At 38.8% G+C, this 17,603-nt stretch overlaps 1 protein-coding gene across 3 annotated transcripts; it reads left to right on the top strand.

Annotated features, from left to right (window-relative positions):
* The first annotated feature begins 6,368 nt into the window (after positions 1-6,368).
* LOC134188990 (uncharacterized) lies at positions 6,369-17,476 on the top strand. Of its 3 annotated transcripts, none has more exons than XM_062657210.1 (10): positions 6,369-6,460; positions 7,150-7,235; positions 7,540-7,769; positions 7,829-7,954; positions 9,846-9,898; positions 10,158-10,199; positions 12,771-12,815; positions 16,011-16,058; positions 16,413-16,460; positions 16,559-17,476. In XM_062657210.1, exons 2-10 carry the CDS (start codon positions 7,182-7,184, stop codon positions 16,675-16,677), a joined length of 765 nt encoding a protein of 254 aa, XP_062513194.1. In that variant the 5' UTR covers positions 6,369-6,460; positions 7,150-7,181; the 3' UTR covers positions 16,678-17,476. The 3 variants fall into 3 exon arrangements, with proteins under 3 accessions (XP_062513194.1, XP_062513193.1, XP_062513195.1); XM_062657209.1 differs by having other exon boundaries at positions 9,843-9,898; XM_062657211.1 differs by lacking the exon at positions 10,158-10,199 and having other exon boundaries at positions 9,843-9,898.
* The last annotated feature ends 127 nt before the right edge of the window (positions 17,477-17,603 follow it).

Here is a 17,603-nt window from a genome sequence, read left to right as displayed (position 1 = left end):
GTCCGTTAGATGGCGGATGATAAGGTGCTGATTTTGTATGGATTATTTCATTGCTCTCGCAAGACGTACGAAATGCTACTCGTAAAGCAAGTGCCATGGTCCGATACCAACCTTTCTGGAATCCCATGAAGTGCAAACGACGTCTTCAGTTTCTCGCGCGTGACTTCTGTCGTAGCTGACTGAGTTGCATATACATCAACCACTTCGAAAACGCATCAACAATGACAAGGAACATTCTCTCCATAAACGGTCCCTCATAATCTACGTGAATGCGCGACCTTGGTTGTTCCGGCCATAATCATGAGTGTAGCGGAGCCCAATTTGGTGCCTTTACGAGTAGTTGACCATTTTAAGATGCTCTCCCGGTTCCTCCCAGATCGTTGTTCATTCCTGGCTACCACAGGTAACCGGCGTCGTAGCCAAGTAATCTATTGCTAGAATTTTCTCTTTCTTGGTGTGATCGTTGTCTGCAGTGGCTTCCATTGGGAGTCTACTCAAGGCATCTCCACAGAAGTTATCTTTCCCGGGTCTATATTTGATTCTATATTGTTAAGCCGCCAATGTTACGGCCCATCGTTGAATCTTGTTAGATGCTAAAGCAGGTACCGATCTGTTTTCATCAAACAAGCTTAGCAATGGTTTATGATCGGTCACTGCTATGAACGATCCACCGAAAACATAGTTATGAAACTTCTTTACCACGAAGAATAACGCCAATTTTTTTATCTATTTGCGTAGTTCTTCTCCTCTTCGGTTAGTGTACGAGAGAAACGCAATCGGTCTTTCCTTTCTACTTGGCATCGTGTGGGCTAATACCGCACCCACTCCACGCGGAGATGCGTAACAGATGACTACACTCGGCTTCCTTCGGTCAAATTACTAATACGCTTAGCGTTGAAAGCGCACTTTTTGCTTGATTGAATGCTCTGTCCTGTCGCTCCGTCTACCTGCAAGGTTGGTGTTTTTAACAGCTCAAACAGACGTGCCAACATGCTGGCTAAGTATGGAACTAGCTTGTCATAGTAATTGAGAAGTCCCTAGAAACTCTTCAGCTCAGTCACATTGGTTGGTGAAGCTGCTCCTCTCAACGCTTGCAGTTTGCCACTTGTTTGGTGTAATCCTTGGGAATCAATTCTGTGAGCTAAGTAGACAACCGATGGTGTCGCTACCGTACACATTTCTCTTTAGTCGTAAGCCTGCTTCTTTCAGCCTCTTCCAAACTTTCTGAAGATTGTCATAATGTTCTTTTCCGTCATTCCCTGTAATTAACATATCATCTAGATAGAATGCGACTGCCTGTACTCCTTGAAGTAAGCTTTCCATCATTCTTTGAAATATCGCTGGCCATAACGAAGTGCCGAACGACAACCGGTTGAATTTCTACAATCCCTTTGGTGCATTAATCACGGTATATTTCTTGACCGATAGGTCTAGAGAAATCTGTGTTTACGCCTGGCTCATATCTAATTTTGTAAATGTTTCTCCTCCCGCCAAGGCGGTAAACATATCTTCAATTCTGGGTAATGCGTTTGCTCAACTTCGGTGGCTTTCTCTTATAGTCACCGCATATCCTCACTGACTGTTTGTCGGACTTCAACACTCGTACGATGGGTGCGTTCCATTCAGCATACTTGACGGGACTAATGACGTCCTCATTCTCCATTGTATTCAGCTGTTGCACTGCAAAGTGCCTCAGTGAATACGAGACGATACTGGCCTTGCTAAAAATTTAATGTGGTCTCACAGATGGGTCAACATGACAAGTCAGAGGTTGTCTCCAGTATGTCCCGATACCCTCTGTGAAGACATCATTGTAGTGTTGTAACAGGTCTCCAAGTTGAGTATTGACACGATGTATTTCTCGCCAATCCAATCGTAACTTCATCAACACGTCTCGGCGCAGCAGGTTTGGCCCATTGCCTTGCAATACCTGTAAGGGTAGTGTTTGTACTGGCTGTCAGCTTCACCCTTAATCTTACCTGGATAGCCCCTTAAAATTATATAGCGTGTCCTCCATACGCTCCCAGCTTAATTGATTGGGGCCACCGGCAAAATCGGTCTATCCTTCTCGGTCCATATTTCTTTGAACTTCTGATGAGAAATCGTACTGGATGCTCCTGAGTCCAGCTCAGAATTGCTTGTCATTTAATTGAACTGTTACCATCCACGGCTGTATCTTGCATATCAGTGGCGTAGCCAGGATTTTTTTCTTACCGAGGCAAATTGATATTAATATTAATTTTTTTATTAATATAAAAGTTACTGGGACTGATAATTCATGCATAGGCCTGAGTATAGGGACGCACTCCCACCAGTGAGCTAGATGGCAGTGACTGGGGAGCACTTGCATGGGGGAGACTATGACACGTGATCCTACAAACTCAAACTACAACGGGGCCTCGCCCAACGTAAAACACAGTCTAGTATCCTATGCTTACCCCAAGGCCAACTGAATAGACAGCTGCTTTCTCTTCTTCTTTGGCGGCTCTGCCATAATAAAGCACAGACACGTGATAGAAGTGTGACCTGAAAGTGACCACGTGACAAATGCCACGCCCATTTTTCCTACCGAGGCAACTGCCTCACTGCCTCATGCCTAGCTACGCTACTGCATATCGTTTCATATTTGGATCGAATCGACTGTTCATGACCCACTAGCTCACAATCGCTGTCATCCTCCTCATCACACAAATACTGAGCCTTGGCAACACTCCCTTTGCATTGACTCATTGTGCGTCCCATTTTTGACATTTCCAACACTCCTTTTGAAGAAAATAACAAACTGCTTGATTGTGGTTGGGTTTGCAACTCCTCCAACACGGTTTTCTGAGTTTGCTGTGCCTCGATTAGATACGTGATTTTAGTGTTCCTTGTTTGGCCTGTTTCCCTTCCTGAATTTCTGTGACGGTCTTTGGCCACGCTCATGATGTTTGCCAGTTTGTCTATTAAAGTCTCATGTCTTGTTTTTGCTGCTTTCTGTAAATCCACCGTTTGCGGTGCTAGCTGCCAGCTTCATTGAGATAGCCATCTTGAATGCTTTGTCTAGAGACAGTTCCTCTTCCGCTAACAGTTTCCTTTGGATAACCTCATTTTGTAGTCCGCACACCAAATGGTCTCTCGATGCATCCTAACGAAATGTGCGAAATTGACAATGTTCGCTCAACATCCACAAAGCCGTTATAAGCTCTTTCATTAACCGATTTTTCTTGTTTCTGGTTCCTACTGAAACTTTGAAGTTTTCAGCGATGACTATGGCCCGAGGTTGGAAGTGTCTCTTTAGCGCGCCTATACGAGCTCCGCATACAGTACCTTTGTCTGCGAGGTTATGCGTGTACGATGTCACATAATACAGTGTCTGTGTGTTCTCCAATAACCGTCAGGAAGACTGCCTTCTTTGGCGCCTCGTCTTTGCTGTTACTAAAATCTGCTCCAGGCGTTCCTCGTACCTTTCCCAAGATGACGAGAACGGGTCGTAGCTACACATTTGTCCAAACAACCCGAAGCTGCATTCCCCGTCGACAGTGTGATATATTTAGTCTTCTACTCAGTGCTATTCAGACTACAACACGTTACTGGCTCGCGCCAAAATCCATTGTCCCGGAGTAGCCGTTTCTATGACAACACGCTATAAAAAGGCCTCATTATTTGTAGGCGTGGTCTTAAAAATTGTGAGCTGTAAATACGTGTAAGGACCAACGCTTTATATATGTTTTAGACACTTTCCTTTTTCCAGTCTGGATCTGCCACTGATTCTACCGTATCAGTCAATTACAAGCCAATAAAATGGGCGTGTCTATAAAAATAGGCGTGCCCCATAACTTTGTGACATTTAGCCCACTATTTCTAGAGGTCACGCTACGTCCTATTAAAACGTATAGCAACTTATTGTAGAGCCAAGAACATTAACACAATTACACATGACAGCGATATTGATATCTAATGATTTAATTGTGATAAGTCGCTCTTTGGGGGTTTTTCTACTAAAGCTATAATAAAAGTAAAGCATTCCAATTTGTATCCAATTATCTAACTTGTTAAGCGTTTGGTTCTTATAAATATTCGTCAAGGAAATGCCTTAACTATCAACATTATAGGTTTGAGAATGCATCTACTCACAATTAAAGAATGTATATTACTCTCGTCGTCAGACTATTGCACTAGTCCTGTCCACAGTGTCTGTATAAAATTCCAATTTAGACGCTTGAAATTTTCATACGGGCAGAATAGCACGAGAGAGTCTGGAGATGAAGGAATGTAAAGGAACCGGCCTTGTGCATGTACATGCACTACTCTTCATGCAAAGCCAAAGTCAACATTTAACTCCTAAAGCAGTGAACTAAATTTTTATAAAAACCGCAGCGGTAAAGAGATAGATATCGATGTATACAATACCCTTCAGAACACTTCAAGTTCAAATCATCACCGGTACTGTCATCAAATACACACACATTGCTTTTAGCAGTTTGTAGGTGGTTGGTATGGTGTGCTGTGTGTGTGTGTGTGTGTGTGTGTGTGTGTGTGTGTGTTTGTGTGTGTGTGTTTGTGTGTGTGTGTGTGTGTGTGTGTGTGTGTGTGTGTGTGTGTGTGTGTGGGTGTGTTTATGAGTGTGTGTGTGTGTGTGTGTGTGTGTGTGTGTGTGTGTGTGTGTGTGTGTGTGTGTGTGTGTGTGTGTGTGTGTGTGTGTGTGTGTGTCTGTGTCTGTGTGTGTGTGTGTGTGTCTGTGTCTGTGTCTGTGTCTGTGTCTGTGTCTGTGTCTGTGTCTGTGTCTGTGTCTGTGTCTGTGTCTGTGTCTGTGTCTGTGTCTGTGTCTGTGTCTGTGTCTGTGTGTGTCTGTGTCTGTGTCTGTGTGTGTCTGTGTCTGTGTCTGTGTGTGTGTGTGTGTGTGTCTGTGTCTGTGTCAGTGTCAGTGTCTGTGTCTGTGTCTGTGTCTGTGTCTGTGTCTGTGTCTGTGTCTGTGTGTGTGTCTGTGTGTGTGTCTGTGTGTGTGTCTGTGTCTGTGTCTGTGTCTGTGTCTGTGTCTGTGTCTGTGTCTGTGTCTGTGTCTGTGTCTGTGTCTGTGTCTGTGTCTGTGTCTGTGTCTGTGTCTGTGTCTGTGTCTGTGTCTGTGTCTGTGTCGGTGTCTGTGTCTGTGTCTGTGTGTGTGTGTCTGTGTGTGTGTGTGTGTGTGTGTGTGTGTGTGTGTGTGTGTGTGTGTGTGTGTGTGTGTGTGTGTGTGTGTCTGTGTGTCTGTGTGTCTGTGTGTCTGTGTGTCTGTGTGTCTGTGTGTGTGTGTGTGTGTGTGTGTGTCTGTGTGTGTGTGTGTGTGTGTGTGTGTGTGTGTGTGTGTGTGTGTGTGTGTGTGTGTGTGTGTCTGTGTGTGTGTGTGTGTCTGTGTGTCTGTGTGTCTGTGTGTCTGTGTGTCTGTGTGTGTGTGTGTGTGTGTGTGTGTGTGTGTGTGTGTACGGCGGAAAGTCTACTTACTGGTCTTGTGTCAGGTTCTGGCGCAGGTGGGCTCGTTCGTATAGAGGCGAGAACAACGAGAACAAAAATACATTTTCAAACAAAGGGTTTTTCAATTTGAAAGAATTCTATAAATATCTGGTAACTGTAAACAATATTAGCATATAAAATTTTTTCTATATCAATTGAATGATTCACGTGGTTTTACTTACTAGTAAGATTCATACAGCGTAAACAACATCAAATTAAAATGTATTTGGATGTTGTAATTGTTCACGTGAACTATTTGCATTTACGTGCACGAGACGGTTTGTCAGACGACGTTAGCGTTGCCCTCACTCATGATATAGACGCGTCACTGACGCTATACGATCATGTCTTTGCAAAAGCATAGAGTTCTGCAAAGACTCCGTAGCGAAGCTAATTAATGCAGAAAGTCCCTGTTTGGCTGAGGTACATGTGGGGACCAATAATTAATTGAATAGAAAGTCCTGAAGCCAAATTGTCTGAAATCAAATCTTCAAAAATATATAAACAGATCTAAGACAAAAGGGTTCATGTGTTCACTTTATAAGCCTGAACCTAAAAATTTAATTTAAATACAAATTCATCTACACATAATTCCGATTTGACGGCTTTACCTCTACCTTTGCATCAGTCCAGTACTGATACTATACGCTTTCATATATAATTAAGCTAAACATCTATCGGTGCTTCAGCAGGCACTGTAACTGTTTTGATCAATGTCCCTAGACGTATGACAAACTTTCAGGGTCTGCGTAGCCTACTCTGCGCATACATAAAACAATGGTAGCCTATCGGCTCGGCTTGTTTACATATTTGGGTAAATTCCCCAAGATGAGTCACCTTTCAACTTATGCAATACATGCACCAGTCCCTATATGACTTGCGAGGGTGCTTGCAGTAGATCATTTGTGTAACAGTCTTCGTCGCTATTCAAAGCTCAGGAAGTGTGACCTGTTGTAAGGAGGGACGTCAATTGAATCCAAAAGTGTTACAGGTACACTTCTTTGTCTAGAGCTAGTACATAGATTGTGCTAATCTAGCAATCGTCTGTTCGTCACTTGTTCATCGCAGAATGAATTCAATATTTATTTCCGACTGGGCGTTGCCGTAGGTTAGAATACATCAAACGTCCTTTTTGAGTCGTAGAGCATACTGCCAATTCTGAAGTATTGTTCTCTAATTAATTAATTGCATACATTTTGTATGCAAGTCTATTGATCACAAACAGTTGTCAAACTTGAGCATTCTCAGTGTTCAGTTGAACTAGCCTAGGCTCAGCACTGTATATAAGTAGCCAGCCCCTCCCCTCTAAAAGGGCGGTCGCTTTCGGGTGTCATGTATCCGCCAAATTTTACGCACGCTCGCGCTCTTCTGGAGCCCCATGGTTTTTAGTTGAAAGCTGTATTTTGGTTAGCAAGTAGACATCAACAAAATTGTGTAAATACCTTGAGTTCGTAGCTGCGATCCAACGTGCAAACATTGGACGTTTCGCATAACCGCACATCGTGTACTGAATGTCTTTCTGCAGTACATATTTTTTAGGGTTAAACTGTGACCCTTAAATCCATGTTATTTGTAAGTTTAGAAAATTTTTATTAGCTTCTTTTTATAACTTGATTTTATGAAATTTGTTTATAAAAATGTGTTTTAATTACAAATTAATAACACATTTTGTTGCTTAAGGTTTAGCGTCGAAGATAAAACTGCTTTGCAACATGTATTCAAGAACGTTTTGGATCTTCTCTTTTCTTGTCGTTGTCTCAGCTGAAGTAAGAATTAAATCGAATGATGGCATTGATTATTTTCTGTAAAGGTCAACGTAATTGTGCAATTTTTTGTGTAGCCACATTATTACACAATTAATATTTGCTTTAATTTTTTTATCATGATTACATGTGACATGAATTGCATTGTATACTGTTCCGTAAATCAATTATTGTTGCATATCTAAGCAGCTGTCGTTGTAATACTTCGTTCTGTAACGCTTACTGTTATATCTGGAAACTTAATATAATAAAGTAGTGATCATAACTACTTATTTGAAAATATTTGTTATCGTGTTTCTCCGTGTAGAAATTCTCTTCATTTAACAAGACTAGAGACACAGATCTACGCTTGCTGTGCACCGTTTGTGTTGAACGAAAGAACGTTACAATGAAAGAAATACGAAGCGACTTTGTAAGCGAAGAAGATGAAAAATTAATCAAATTGTGCGATGATGCTTGTAGACAAATTGCAACGCACCAACAGCTTTCAGAGAACAATTGCTACCAAATTTTAAGAAATCATTGCTTTGAAACTAGGTACGTGTATTCGTTTTACATGATCTCACCATTCTTTATAATATGCTGATTGTTTTAAGAAATATGACTGGATCTAGCAAAGCTATCTCTTTTGTATATGTTGGAATCGTGGTTGCCAGTGTGTTTGGAGCAATTGCGCTGTTTGCGTTGCTAGCAAAATGGTGCCCGTCTTGCTTTTTGTCAAAGTAAGTGTATCTCACTGATTTTTATCTTCGTACTCCGCCCCTTGGTCGCGGACAAAAGGGAGCTAGAGCGCGGTAATGTATTGGGGCCAGACCGGTTGCATTGGAGGTGGCGGAATGGCAGGGGGGAAGAGGGCGGGAAGAAGAATACGGTCTGGGACTTTCCTATTTGTAATTCGAAGGTAGGCATGAACACTTTCTCATTTTGTACTCTATAAGAGAATCTCACATTCATTATGTTTGCTCTACATCAATCTGAAAACCAGTTGTTCGTGTAACTCTTCGTGATTGACTGGCATATGTTCTGGCATATTGAGTCTGCCTACAGTTACAAAGTTTCTGCTTTTAACCAAGAAAATTTTTCAGCGATAAGTACAGTTACACCATAAAAAGATTTACGAAGCTCTGTTTATCTGCATTCCAGTAAAATATCAATCCCTACAGAAAATATGCGCTACTTACATCAGTAACGTGCGCTATTCTATTTGTGATTACATTATATCTTTAAATTCTCCCCAAGAGGATCATCTAGAATACGACCATGAAGTCTTACTGGACGTCTTCTCTCTTGTCCAAATCTTTTCTAGAGGTACCAGTGCTGGTGGAAGAGACTCCTCTTTGCTCCTATCTTGATCCACTGTGTATACATTTGCTTCTACAGAACTTTTCAAAAACTATATTTTTGAAAACAGAACTGTTGTGCAATAGTCACTGTTGTCGTCTCTTACTTCTTTTACTCTTTTCCGAGATTGACTATAGAGTCCCTTAAGTGACCAATGTTCGTTTGAATAGTTCTGGTTTAGTCCAGTTTTAAGAAGTAAGTTCTGTTGAGTATACAATAATAATAGTGAAAAGGAATTTCGGTTTTCCTTGCTTTCACCTCTCAACACCCAAATGTGACGTTTTAGTACGCATGGGACTAACAAAAAATAAGCGATATCTATTCTTGCAGCCACCAAGACGAGTAATCCGTGTACGATATATCTCCAATCTCGCAGACATTGACAATAAGATCAACTCCTGTTGCAATTGAGTGTGGAAGTAGCTGCTGATCGATAAAATTCCTCTACACATGTAAAGCACAGCAATATCAGCTTTATCCTTGTAAAAACGATGGAAAATTCATAGTGTTGTTGTTGTTTATGTTGTTGTTTTTTGGAATTTGCATGCAGCAGCATGCACGTATCACTGCCCTAGGACTAACCTTGAATATGATTCTCTATAGGGTGTTATGGTGAACAGTATTGTTTGCAAATTGAACATCTGATAAACATTTGTCAATTTCGTGAAACTATATTTGCCAGCATCCCAACTAAAAGATTGTTAAGTCTTCGTTTGCTCGAGATTGTTTATTTGTATCTGTGCAGATAGCAGAAACTTTCAGACATCTAACAAAAGAGGACGAATAGGTTGACTCGTTCAGACATATATATGCTAACTTGCAGATTCAATTTTAAAATTTACGCCAAACCTCAACTGAAGTCTGGCGTTGTAATTTCCATGTAATTCCACACTGCGAGAAAGTCTATCTTCAATTACAAAATTTACTGGTTGTTGGAATTGGTCTAAGCTAATGCATCATCTCTTGGTATAGACTTCTCTATTCTGAAATTGTTTCTTTGTTTGTGAACGTTCTTCGCAAATGTCTTCCACTAAATGAAACGACGAATATTTTGGTTACCTTTTTATATAATTGCTTTTACGGTTTTTAAAATTAATTCGGTAAAAATAAATATAAAAATACACTTATTTTGTTAGGTCATTTATACTGTTAACTTATGTATATGTATGACATTAACTTGAGCTCAGTTTCAATTGGTTCAAAGTTTCATGTAGTTTATATGATTGTTGGAGAGATAAACTATGTTTGACTAAACGTCGTTTGTGTTAGTAGCCCTTCCCATACGAATGTCGAGATAGCGGAACCTGATGAAGACGTCGATGACGGTTAGGTAAACCATACTTTGCACAAATTAAACGTTCTTGTCTGTACGCTCGACATAAAAACAAATCCCTTAGTAGTGCAATTTGAGGTTGTATATATACTGTCCGTTTGTGTACATTTACTTTTAGTGTATGTCTATTTGTGTATGTCTTTTTGTAAACATGCCGTATGAAATAGAAAAGCAATAAGACTACAGTAAACATGTCACTACATGTTAGCAGTTTACCGTCGAATGCTTATATTCTCATCTGATTCGTTTAGAATGTGAAGACGAGGTCGCGAAAATATATAGCCGGCCTTGCGGTAAGATAAATATTATTTTGCAAACACTACACGTTTTGCTCAATACGTTTGGCAATCCCATTTATTGTAAATACAAAATCAAATATAAAATCTTCTAATAGTAAAATTTTGGCGTCGAGTAAACTGTTAGTTTATACGGTTTTACTAATAGTATATAAAAATTTGTAAACAAATAGCAAAAGGCAAATATAAAATATGTTCGCATGCTACTACTATGCATGTTATTTACTAGTGAATGTCTCAATTTATATATCTGATTCGTTTGAAATAAAACCACTGCGTTAAATGAGAACTAGCGACACATTACTTGTTTTTGGTACATTTCAAACTAAAATACTACGAACACAGACAAAAATACGCTCCAAGTTTTTAGGTTAGATTTTATAAGTATATATATTGCAACTTAAATACAGTCTAGGGAGTGGCGGATTTATATGGAGGAATTGGGAGCACGTGCCCCTTCAGAAGAGGCCTCAATAGCTCTGGCTAAGTAAAATATTTCTCTCTGCAATCGCAGGTTATATATGTAAGCTTTGCAGCGATACTAAATAATAAATTTAAGCAGGACGTCGCGTCGTAGCTTTTGTATGTCAGGGAACGACCACATCCTTGATCATATGTCGTTAGTACAGTACTGGACAAAAGTTTTGAGCCACCCTTCAACAATCCTTTTCTTTGGCCTTAAAATCATTTACTTATGAGTAAAGTAGACAATACCACTATCAATAGAGTCAAAAACACAAAACTGTATCATTTCAGTGTGTTTAATAGAACAGATTACGCCTAATAATTAGTATGGCGTAATACACACGAAAATAGACTAATTTGCAGGGTGGCTCAAAACTTTTGTCCAGTACTGTATAAGTACAATAACTGTAGTAGCTGGATATAGTACGGCTACTTAGCTTCAAGGAACACTTGCAGTCCAGGTTATGAGCATGCATGTACTCAAACCTACTCCATTTTTAGTACGCAAATTGCTAAATCAAGGAAAGGCTGTAAGACAAGATGTAGAGTCCCTTGTACGCTGATACGCGGTTTAGTTTCTAGTGCTAGAATAGTTTCGGGTAACCAGACTCTTTTCGTCGCTTACTTATAGAATAAGTCTGCAGTTACGACTGTATAGCTTATACATGCATTAGGCTAAACGAACGCGTGGAGATTGTACAAAATTCACTGTGGAAGAATTCTTTCAGCAATGCAGCTTCGGTCTGAAAGCGTTGTCACGAACTTTGCAATTCTCCTTCCATGCACTCGCGCGCAATTGCGAAATACACCATTACTGTCGTGAATGCACCTTGAAGTGCACGAACAAACCTCCTTGTAAACAATTAATTTTTCAAACGGTATTTTTGCACCTTTTACGTTCAGGATACGCAAAATAGGGTTTCTCGCGATCGCTGTTTGCGCAGGACCCAAACTCGTGTACGAGGCAAAAAAATTACGTTCAGTGAGAATGTAAGTATTTTGTAGGTTTTAAATCCCTTCTCCTGACTACCCCCTTTGTACACATTTACAGTCATTTGAATTGAATGGCATGCTGTAGAGAAACAGTAAATAAGCATTTCGTCTGGGATTTTCAATCTTAATTGTTTATGTCTTTAATTAAGCATTGTAAATTCTATAACCAAATTCACTTTCAAGACGGTGCTAAAATCATGTCATTACTAGAGTCTGCGCCCAAGCATAAATTTGATGACGTCATTGCAGGTTTTAGTCGTTTGTTGCCCCTTCAGCCAAACTCTGGATCCGCCAATGTAGGATATAATGTATGATATGTCTCGTAATACTCAAAACATGTGCGGGAATGATGTCGTTCGATCACTGTTAGTTCGGAATATATTTGTGCGATTTAATATAGCAAGTCCTTTTCGTCCACCTGTTAGTTGGCAATTGTTATGCGGCCGTAGATAAACAGCAAGTAGAGCCCTGTATTGCAAAATTTGTGCTTGAAATAGTTTATAATAGACATTTACGAAGCAAATCTAGAGACACGTTGTATATCTCGCGTTGTCGGAGTCATCAGTCATTGCGAGATAGGCACGAGGCTGAAACAAGTTTTAGTACTGAGCATGCTCAATAATAAACTTATGCGGCGTGGAATTGAATTGTACGCAATCGCAAAGATTGCAAAAACTTTTTTCCGCACAATTTATTGTTTATGGTAATTCGACCTAAAACGCTTGGTTGTGGCATCTCTTTGTTGATATCAATATGCAATTTAATTCTATTTAGTTAAATATTGGTTTTTTTGAATATAGAAAAACTAAAAAAATGTAAATTTTTTATGCATTTTCTAGATTATAAAGTTTTAAACACACGTATATTTTACAATTCTGCGTTAATAACACCTCTGTATGTTGGAGTGTCCAGCCGGTCGTTTTCCCAGGATGAGAAAGTCTGCCTTAGGGGAGGCGGACGGCTAGACACTCAAGCCAACTACGGCTTTAGTTAAGCACAAAAGCATTTGCTCGCATTTTATTGTTAAGCAAAGTCTAGACTTGCATGAAAACAAATTTCTTTTTAAGATTGTTAGATTGATTTTGAATTATTTTAATCTTCAATGTTTAGCACCTTGTGATACTTGTACAGTGCCAGTGGATGGAATCATTTCAGGTAAAGAACAGCATATTTAATGTCATGAATAATGATTATATGTAAATATGGATATTATGTAATGTTTACAAAATGTAATTGTTATTGTTTGATTGCTTTTGAATTACTTTAACCTTCAACTGTTTAGTACCTTGTATTTCTCGTATGGTCTCATGAGACGAATTAATTTATGTTAAAATTATGAAGATTTAATGGCGTGAATAATGTTTTTGTCTAATTATAAATATTACATAACGTTTACAAAATTTAATTGTTGTTGTTTGATTGGTTTTGAATTATTTTAATCTTTAACTTTCTAGTGCTTTTACTTCCTCATAGAGCCATAGGCTATAGGTAGTCCGAGACTATAAAGTCATTTCATGTAAAGTATATACGATTTAATGTCATGAGTAACGTTTATGTCTAAATATATAAATTATATGGCTTTGAAAAATTACATAATTTTGACAATCTTTGTCTTTATATAGAAGCAAATTTTGTTTATGACCGACCTCCTCCCTCTCAACCACCTCTAATTAGTTTTGAAATTTGTCTGAAATGTGGCGGTCGGCATAAAACAAGTGAATGTAAAATTTTCATTCGACAATAAAATTCGTAACACTTTGTAGGTTCATGACAGTTTTTTAGTTATTGCGAACGTTAACATTTAGTACGGCTAGTTTTACAATATCTATAAATCGTTGATCAAAAAGCAGTTGTGCGCAATCCACTTTGCTAACTTAGATGACCGTAGACCACGTCGCAGATTGCAAGAGCCTACCCGCATAGATAAGTTTGTTGCAATAAATACAACAAGAGCACACAGAAATGAAGAAGATTTTAGAGACATCGATAACTGTTATCGCATTTAAATTTACAACTCAACAATAAATCAGAAAATTATATTGAATTCAACAGACATTTTTCAGTCAAAATTCGGTCTTTGATGACGGCAGCCTAAGGTAGGTGTTCCTAATTATGGACACTCCCCGGTAATTTGAGTTACAAACGCTCTTTCTTTGGTAACCTGCAACGGAGAGAGAGGGGTAACATGTCCGATGTACGCACCAATGTCTAAGCTTTGGAACAATACCTGTACGACTAGAATCGCAGAACGTCTCCTAGCGCACTAGCAAAATATACGGGATAACGTCTTTAAACTGGCCAAACGGGGTGTATCCTTGTTGTGAAAATTTTTTTCTCCGTCACAGTAAGCGACTGGATCTGAGTAACAGCTGGACTAGATACATGAATGGTTGCCGCACAAGCTGGTATTTTGGGCCGCAATCAAAACCATGTTCTATTGTATATCACCACGATTCACCTTCAAAACTGCTGGCACCAACAAAGTTTCTCCCATCACTTCCACAAATTCGAGGTACACGAATGGATCTTTTCTTGGATCATGAAAGTGCCCTGACGTTGATTAAGCAATTATCGAGTACCCTTGTAAAGTTTTGAGCCTAGTTACGTTGACTTTAGCGTGCTAAAGAAGCGCATTATGTGCATGGAGAGAAAGGGGAAATTTTCAGTCCAGTAAACATGTGAATATCTTCACTCATACTAAATGTAGACATCAGTAATCCACTGACATTCTAGCTATTTTCACTGCTACTACATCTGGCCACAATAGTGTATGAAATGAAACCGAACAAAGTAAGTGGAACGTCAATATCAGCGACATTAGCTAATCCAGTCAAAATTTGACGGTCTTCACTGCTACTAGATCCGGCAACAATAGGACACAAAATGAAAACCTACAAACTCACCTAGGATAGGTTAAAGGTCAAAACTACTTTGTCTGATATCAATAATCAGCTCAACCAGCAACACAAAAAGATGCTAGAACCACAGTTTACAGTTCTAAACATAATTGATCGTCTCCTGCATTGTATCGTAAACAGAACACTTGATTTCTGCAAAATTTGAAAGGCACGACGTCATTTTACACAGAGGTGATACACCACAGAACATGGTTTTGATTGCGGCACAAAATGCCAGCTTGTGAGGCAACCATTCAGGTATCTATTCCAGCTGTTACTCAGGCTCAGTCGATTTATGTAACTGAAAAAAATGTCCACAATTAGAATACACCCCGCGTCCAAGCTGTTGACTGACGTTATTACGTATATTTTGCTAGTGCGGTAGCTGACGTTGTGCGATTGTATTCGTACTGGTACAACGTTACGAAGCCGAGACATCGGTGCGTATATCGGACATGTGTCACTTTCTCTTCGTGCAGTCTACAAGAGAAAACGGCGATTGTAATTCAACTTACCGGGGAGTGTCCACAATTAGGTACACCTACCCTAGTGCGTGTAGCCTAAGAAAATCTTCTTTTCTTGACGTCGAAGCTATGGAGCCCTTGGCTAAGCATTATGGTCTTAATCATAAAATGGTGTCATTTCAGGCGGAAACTGCAGCACGTTATCTAGAGAGAAAACATAAATAAGATATCTCTGTGATGTGATATATCATCTTTTGCAAGTGGAGAAGGCTAGGCTTTCGTACACCTGCTCAAAGTCTTACAAATTGCGGTGAAATTAGGTAAGTGCCTCTACTGAGTGTTCGTTTTCAAGTTTAAATAGACTGAAGACCTAACACTAGGCTGGCATGGGACAACATAGATTAAATAGCCTGAGATTCTGGCCATACAAAGATATATGTCTAGTAAGACGAACTTAGAAGAATCTGTATACGACAGGTGTGCCGCAGTAGACAGAAGAATTAAGCTTAATTAACAAGTAAAAAGATAAACGGTTAAATTAATAGCAAAAATACAGAAATAAAAAATTTCCGGTGTGCACTCCAAAATCTTGAACTCTGTCTACACCGCTGCAGTGCGTGTGCACGAGTCTGGCACAACTTTTGCTACTGAGCAAGCGCAAGGGAAAAAATATGTGCGGTATATATTGTGCGATGAGCTGCGATCGAAAAAATCGCAACAATTTTTCTCCCTAAAGTTTTCCTCGTTTAGCGTAATGGAATTAAAACTTTTAGTTGCTGTATTTTTCTGTTGATATAAATACACAATTTAAACAGGCTTGCAGATAAATAATACAACACGTTGGTTTTGAAATTTTATGATTATTAGTATTTTACAACTGTTGATATTTAAGATTTACTCTTTTTACGTTTGGCATATTTTGAGATTAATGTCTACAAATGTTTCTGTGGTTTAATTGCTCTGAAATATTCTAATCTTTGCTTGTTTAGGGCTTCGTCATATGATAGCCACAGCAGCACCAAGAAGAATATATTCAGGTAAAAAATTTAATGTCGCGTATAAAATATGCATTTATATGCGAAAAAATGTGCGGTATATATTGTGCGATGATCAAAAAAATCGCAACAATTTTTCTCTCTAAAGTTTTCCTCGTTTAGTGTAATTGAATTAAAACTTTTAGTTGCTGCATTTTTCTGTTGATATAAATACACAATTTAAACAGGCTTGCAGATAATACAACACGTTGGTTTTGAAATTTATGATTATTAGTATTTTACAACTGTTGATATTTAAGATTTACTTTTTTTGCGTTTGGTATATTTTGAGATTAATGTCTACAAATGTTTCTGTGGTTTAATTGCTCTGAAATATTCTAATCTTTGCTTGTTTAGAGCACCGTATTTTATCAGGCACAGTACAAGAAGGAAGAATAAATTTAGGTAAAAAATTTAATGTTGCGTATAAAATTTATTTACATATACATAAAATTATATTAATTTTTAAGTTATATAATTTTTAAATCTTCGTCTCTATGTAGGGTCAAATTATGTTTATGATCGACCCCCTCCTACTCAACCATCTAATGACCGACCTCCTCCTTCTCAACCATCTTCAACTGGAGTTACAATTTGTTTGAGTTGTGGTGATATCCATTAACTGTGTAAATGCAAATTCGTTATTAAACAAGAAAAATCCAAACATTAGGAATTTCACAGTCGTTTTAGTTAGTGCGCACGTTCATTTAATACAGCCAGTTTTACTAAAGCGTTGGCCAATATGCATTTTTTGTTGACAAACCACTATGTTAGCTTAGCGGCTTTTATTTAATTGATTATAAACATTCGACCTTCTCTACTAATTTGAAAGAAAAGCTATAAACTGGCGGGAACTGCGATAGTCATCTACCGGAAATGCTGCTCTATCATCTTAAAATTACAGTAGACATTGGAGTATCTACTTTAAAACATTCCTGGCTATTAAATATAAATGTTGAATATATATAAGACCTACTCTTAAAATTCGTTTCTGTGTCCAACTACAGATCACCATAGGAAAATTCGTGCAATTGATCAACGGCGAAGAACATGCCTCATGAAGATTTATCGTCTCATCCATTTTTACTGTACCTAAGGATTGTGTGTACACTTGACAACCGAGAAACACCTTCAGGTGTTGACTGCCACCAACAGTCAACTATTCACACGTCCCATACTACAGTATGATTGATCCTTTACTACACTGTACTGTATCTACTGTAACAGTGTTGATAGTCAATGTTTGCCGATATCAATTTATAAGTCGACAAATATACCATAGCGCTGTCGTTAGAACGGAACTGAGTGCACACTTGTATTGTACATTTCAATATTTTTGATCATGGTTGGGCGAAGCGACAGCTATCTAGCAGGCTTAGAAACGTAATGTAAATTACTAGGAAGTTTGCATGTTTCTTATTTCCAAGACAAGATTTCAACAAATACGTATTGTCGGACAGAAATGTTCGTTGCGACGTGTTCAAAGCGAGGCACCTAAGAATATAGAACATCTAGTTTAAGATTTTCTTATGTAAAGAAATATAAATT

This window comes from Corticium candelabrum, chromosome 13 (assembly GCF_963422355.1).
Source record: "Corticium candelabrum chromosome 13, ooCorCand1.1, whole genome shotgun sequence".
NCBI classification, from domain to species: Eukaryota; Metazoa; Porifera; class Homoscleromorpha; order Homosclerophorida; family Plakinidae; genus Corticium; species Corticium candelabrum.
The sequence above is the reverse complement of the archived record's forward strand: the minus strand, read 5'-3'. Positions and strand labels throughout refer to the sequence as shown.

Coding starts and splice junctions, on each gene's coding strand:
- LOC134188990 (XM_062657209.1), top strand. CDS start 7,182: ATGTATTCAAGAACGTTTTGGATCTTCTCTTTTCTTGTCGTTGTCTCA. Junction 7,236..7,539: donor TTGTCGTTGTCTCAGCTGAA/GTAAGAATTAAA, acceptor TTCTCCGTGTAG/AAATTCTCTTCATTTAACAA. Junction 12,816..16,010: donor AGTGGATGGAATCATTTCAG/GTAAAGAACAGC, acceptor TTGCTTGTTTAG/GGCTTCGTCATATGATAGCC.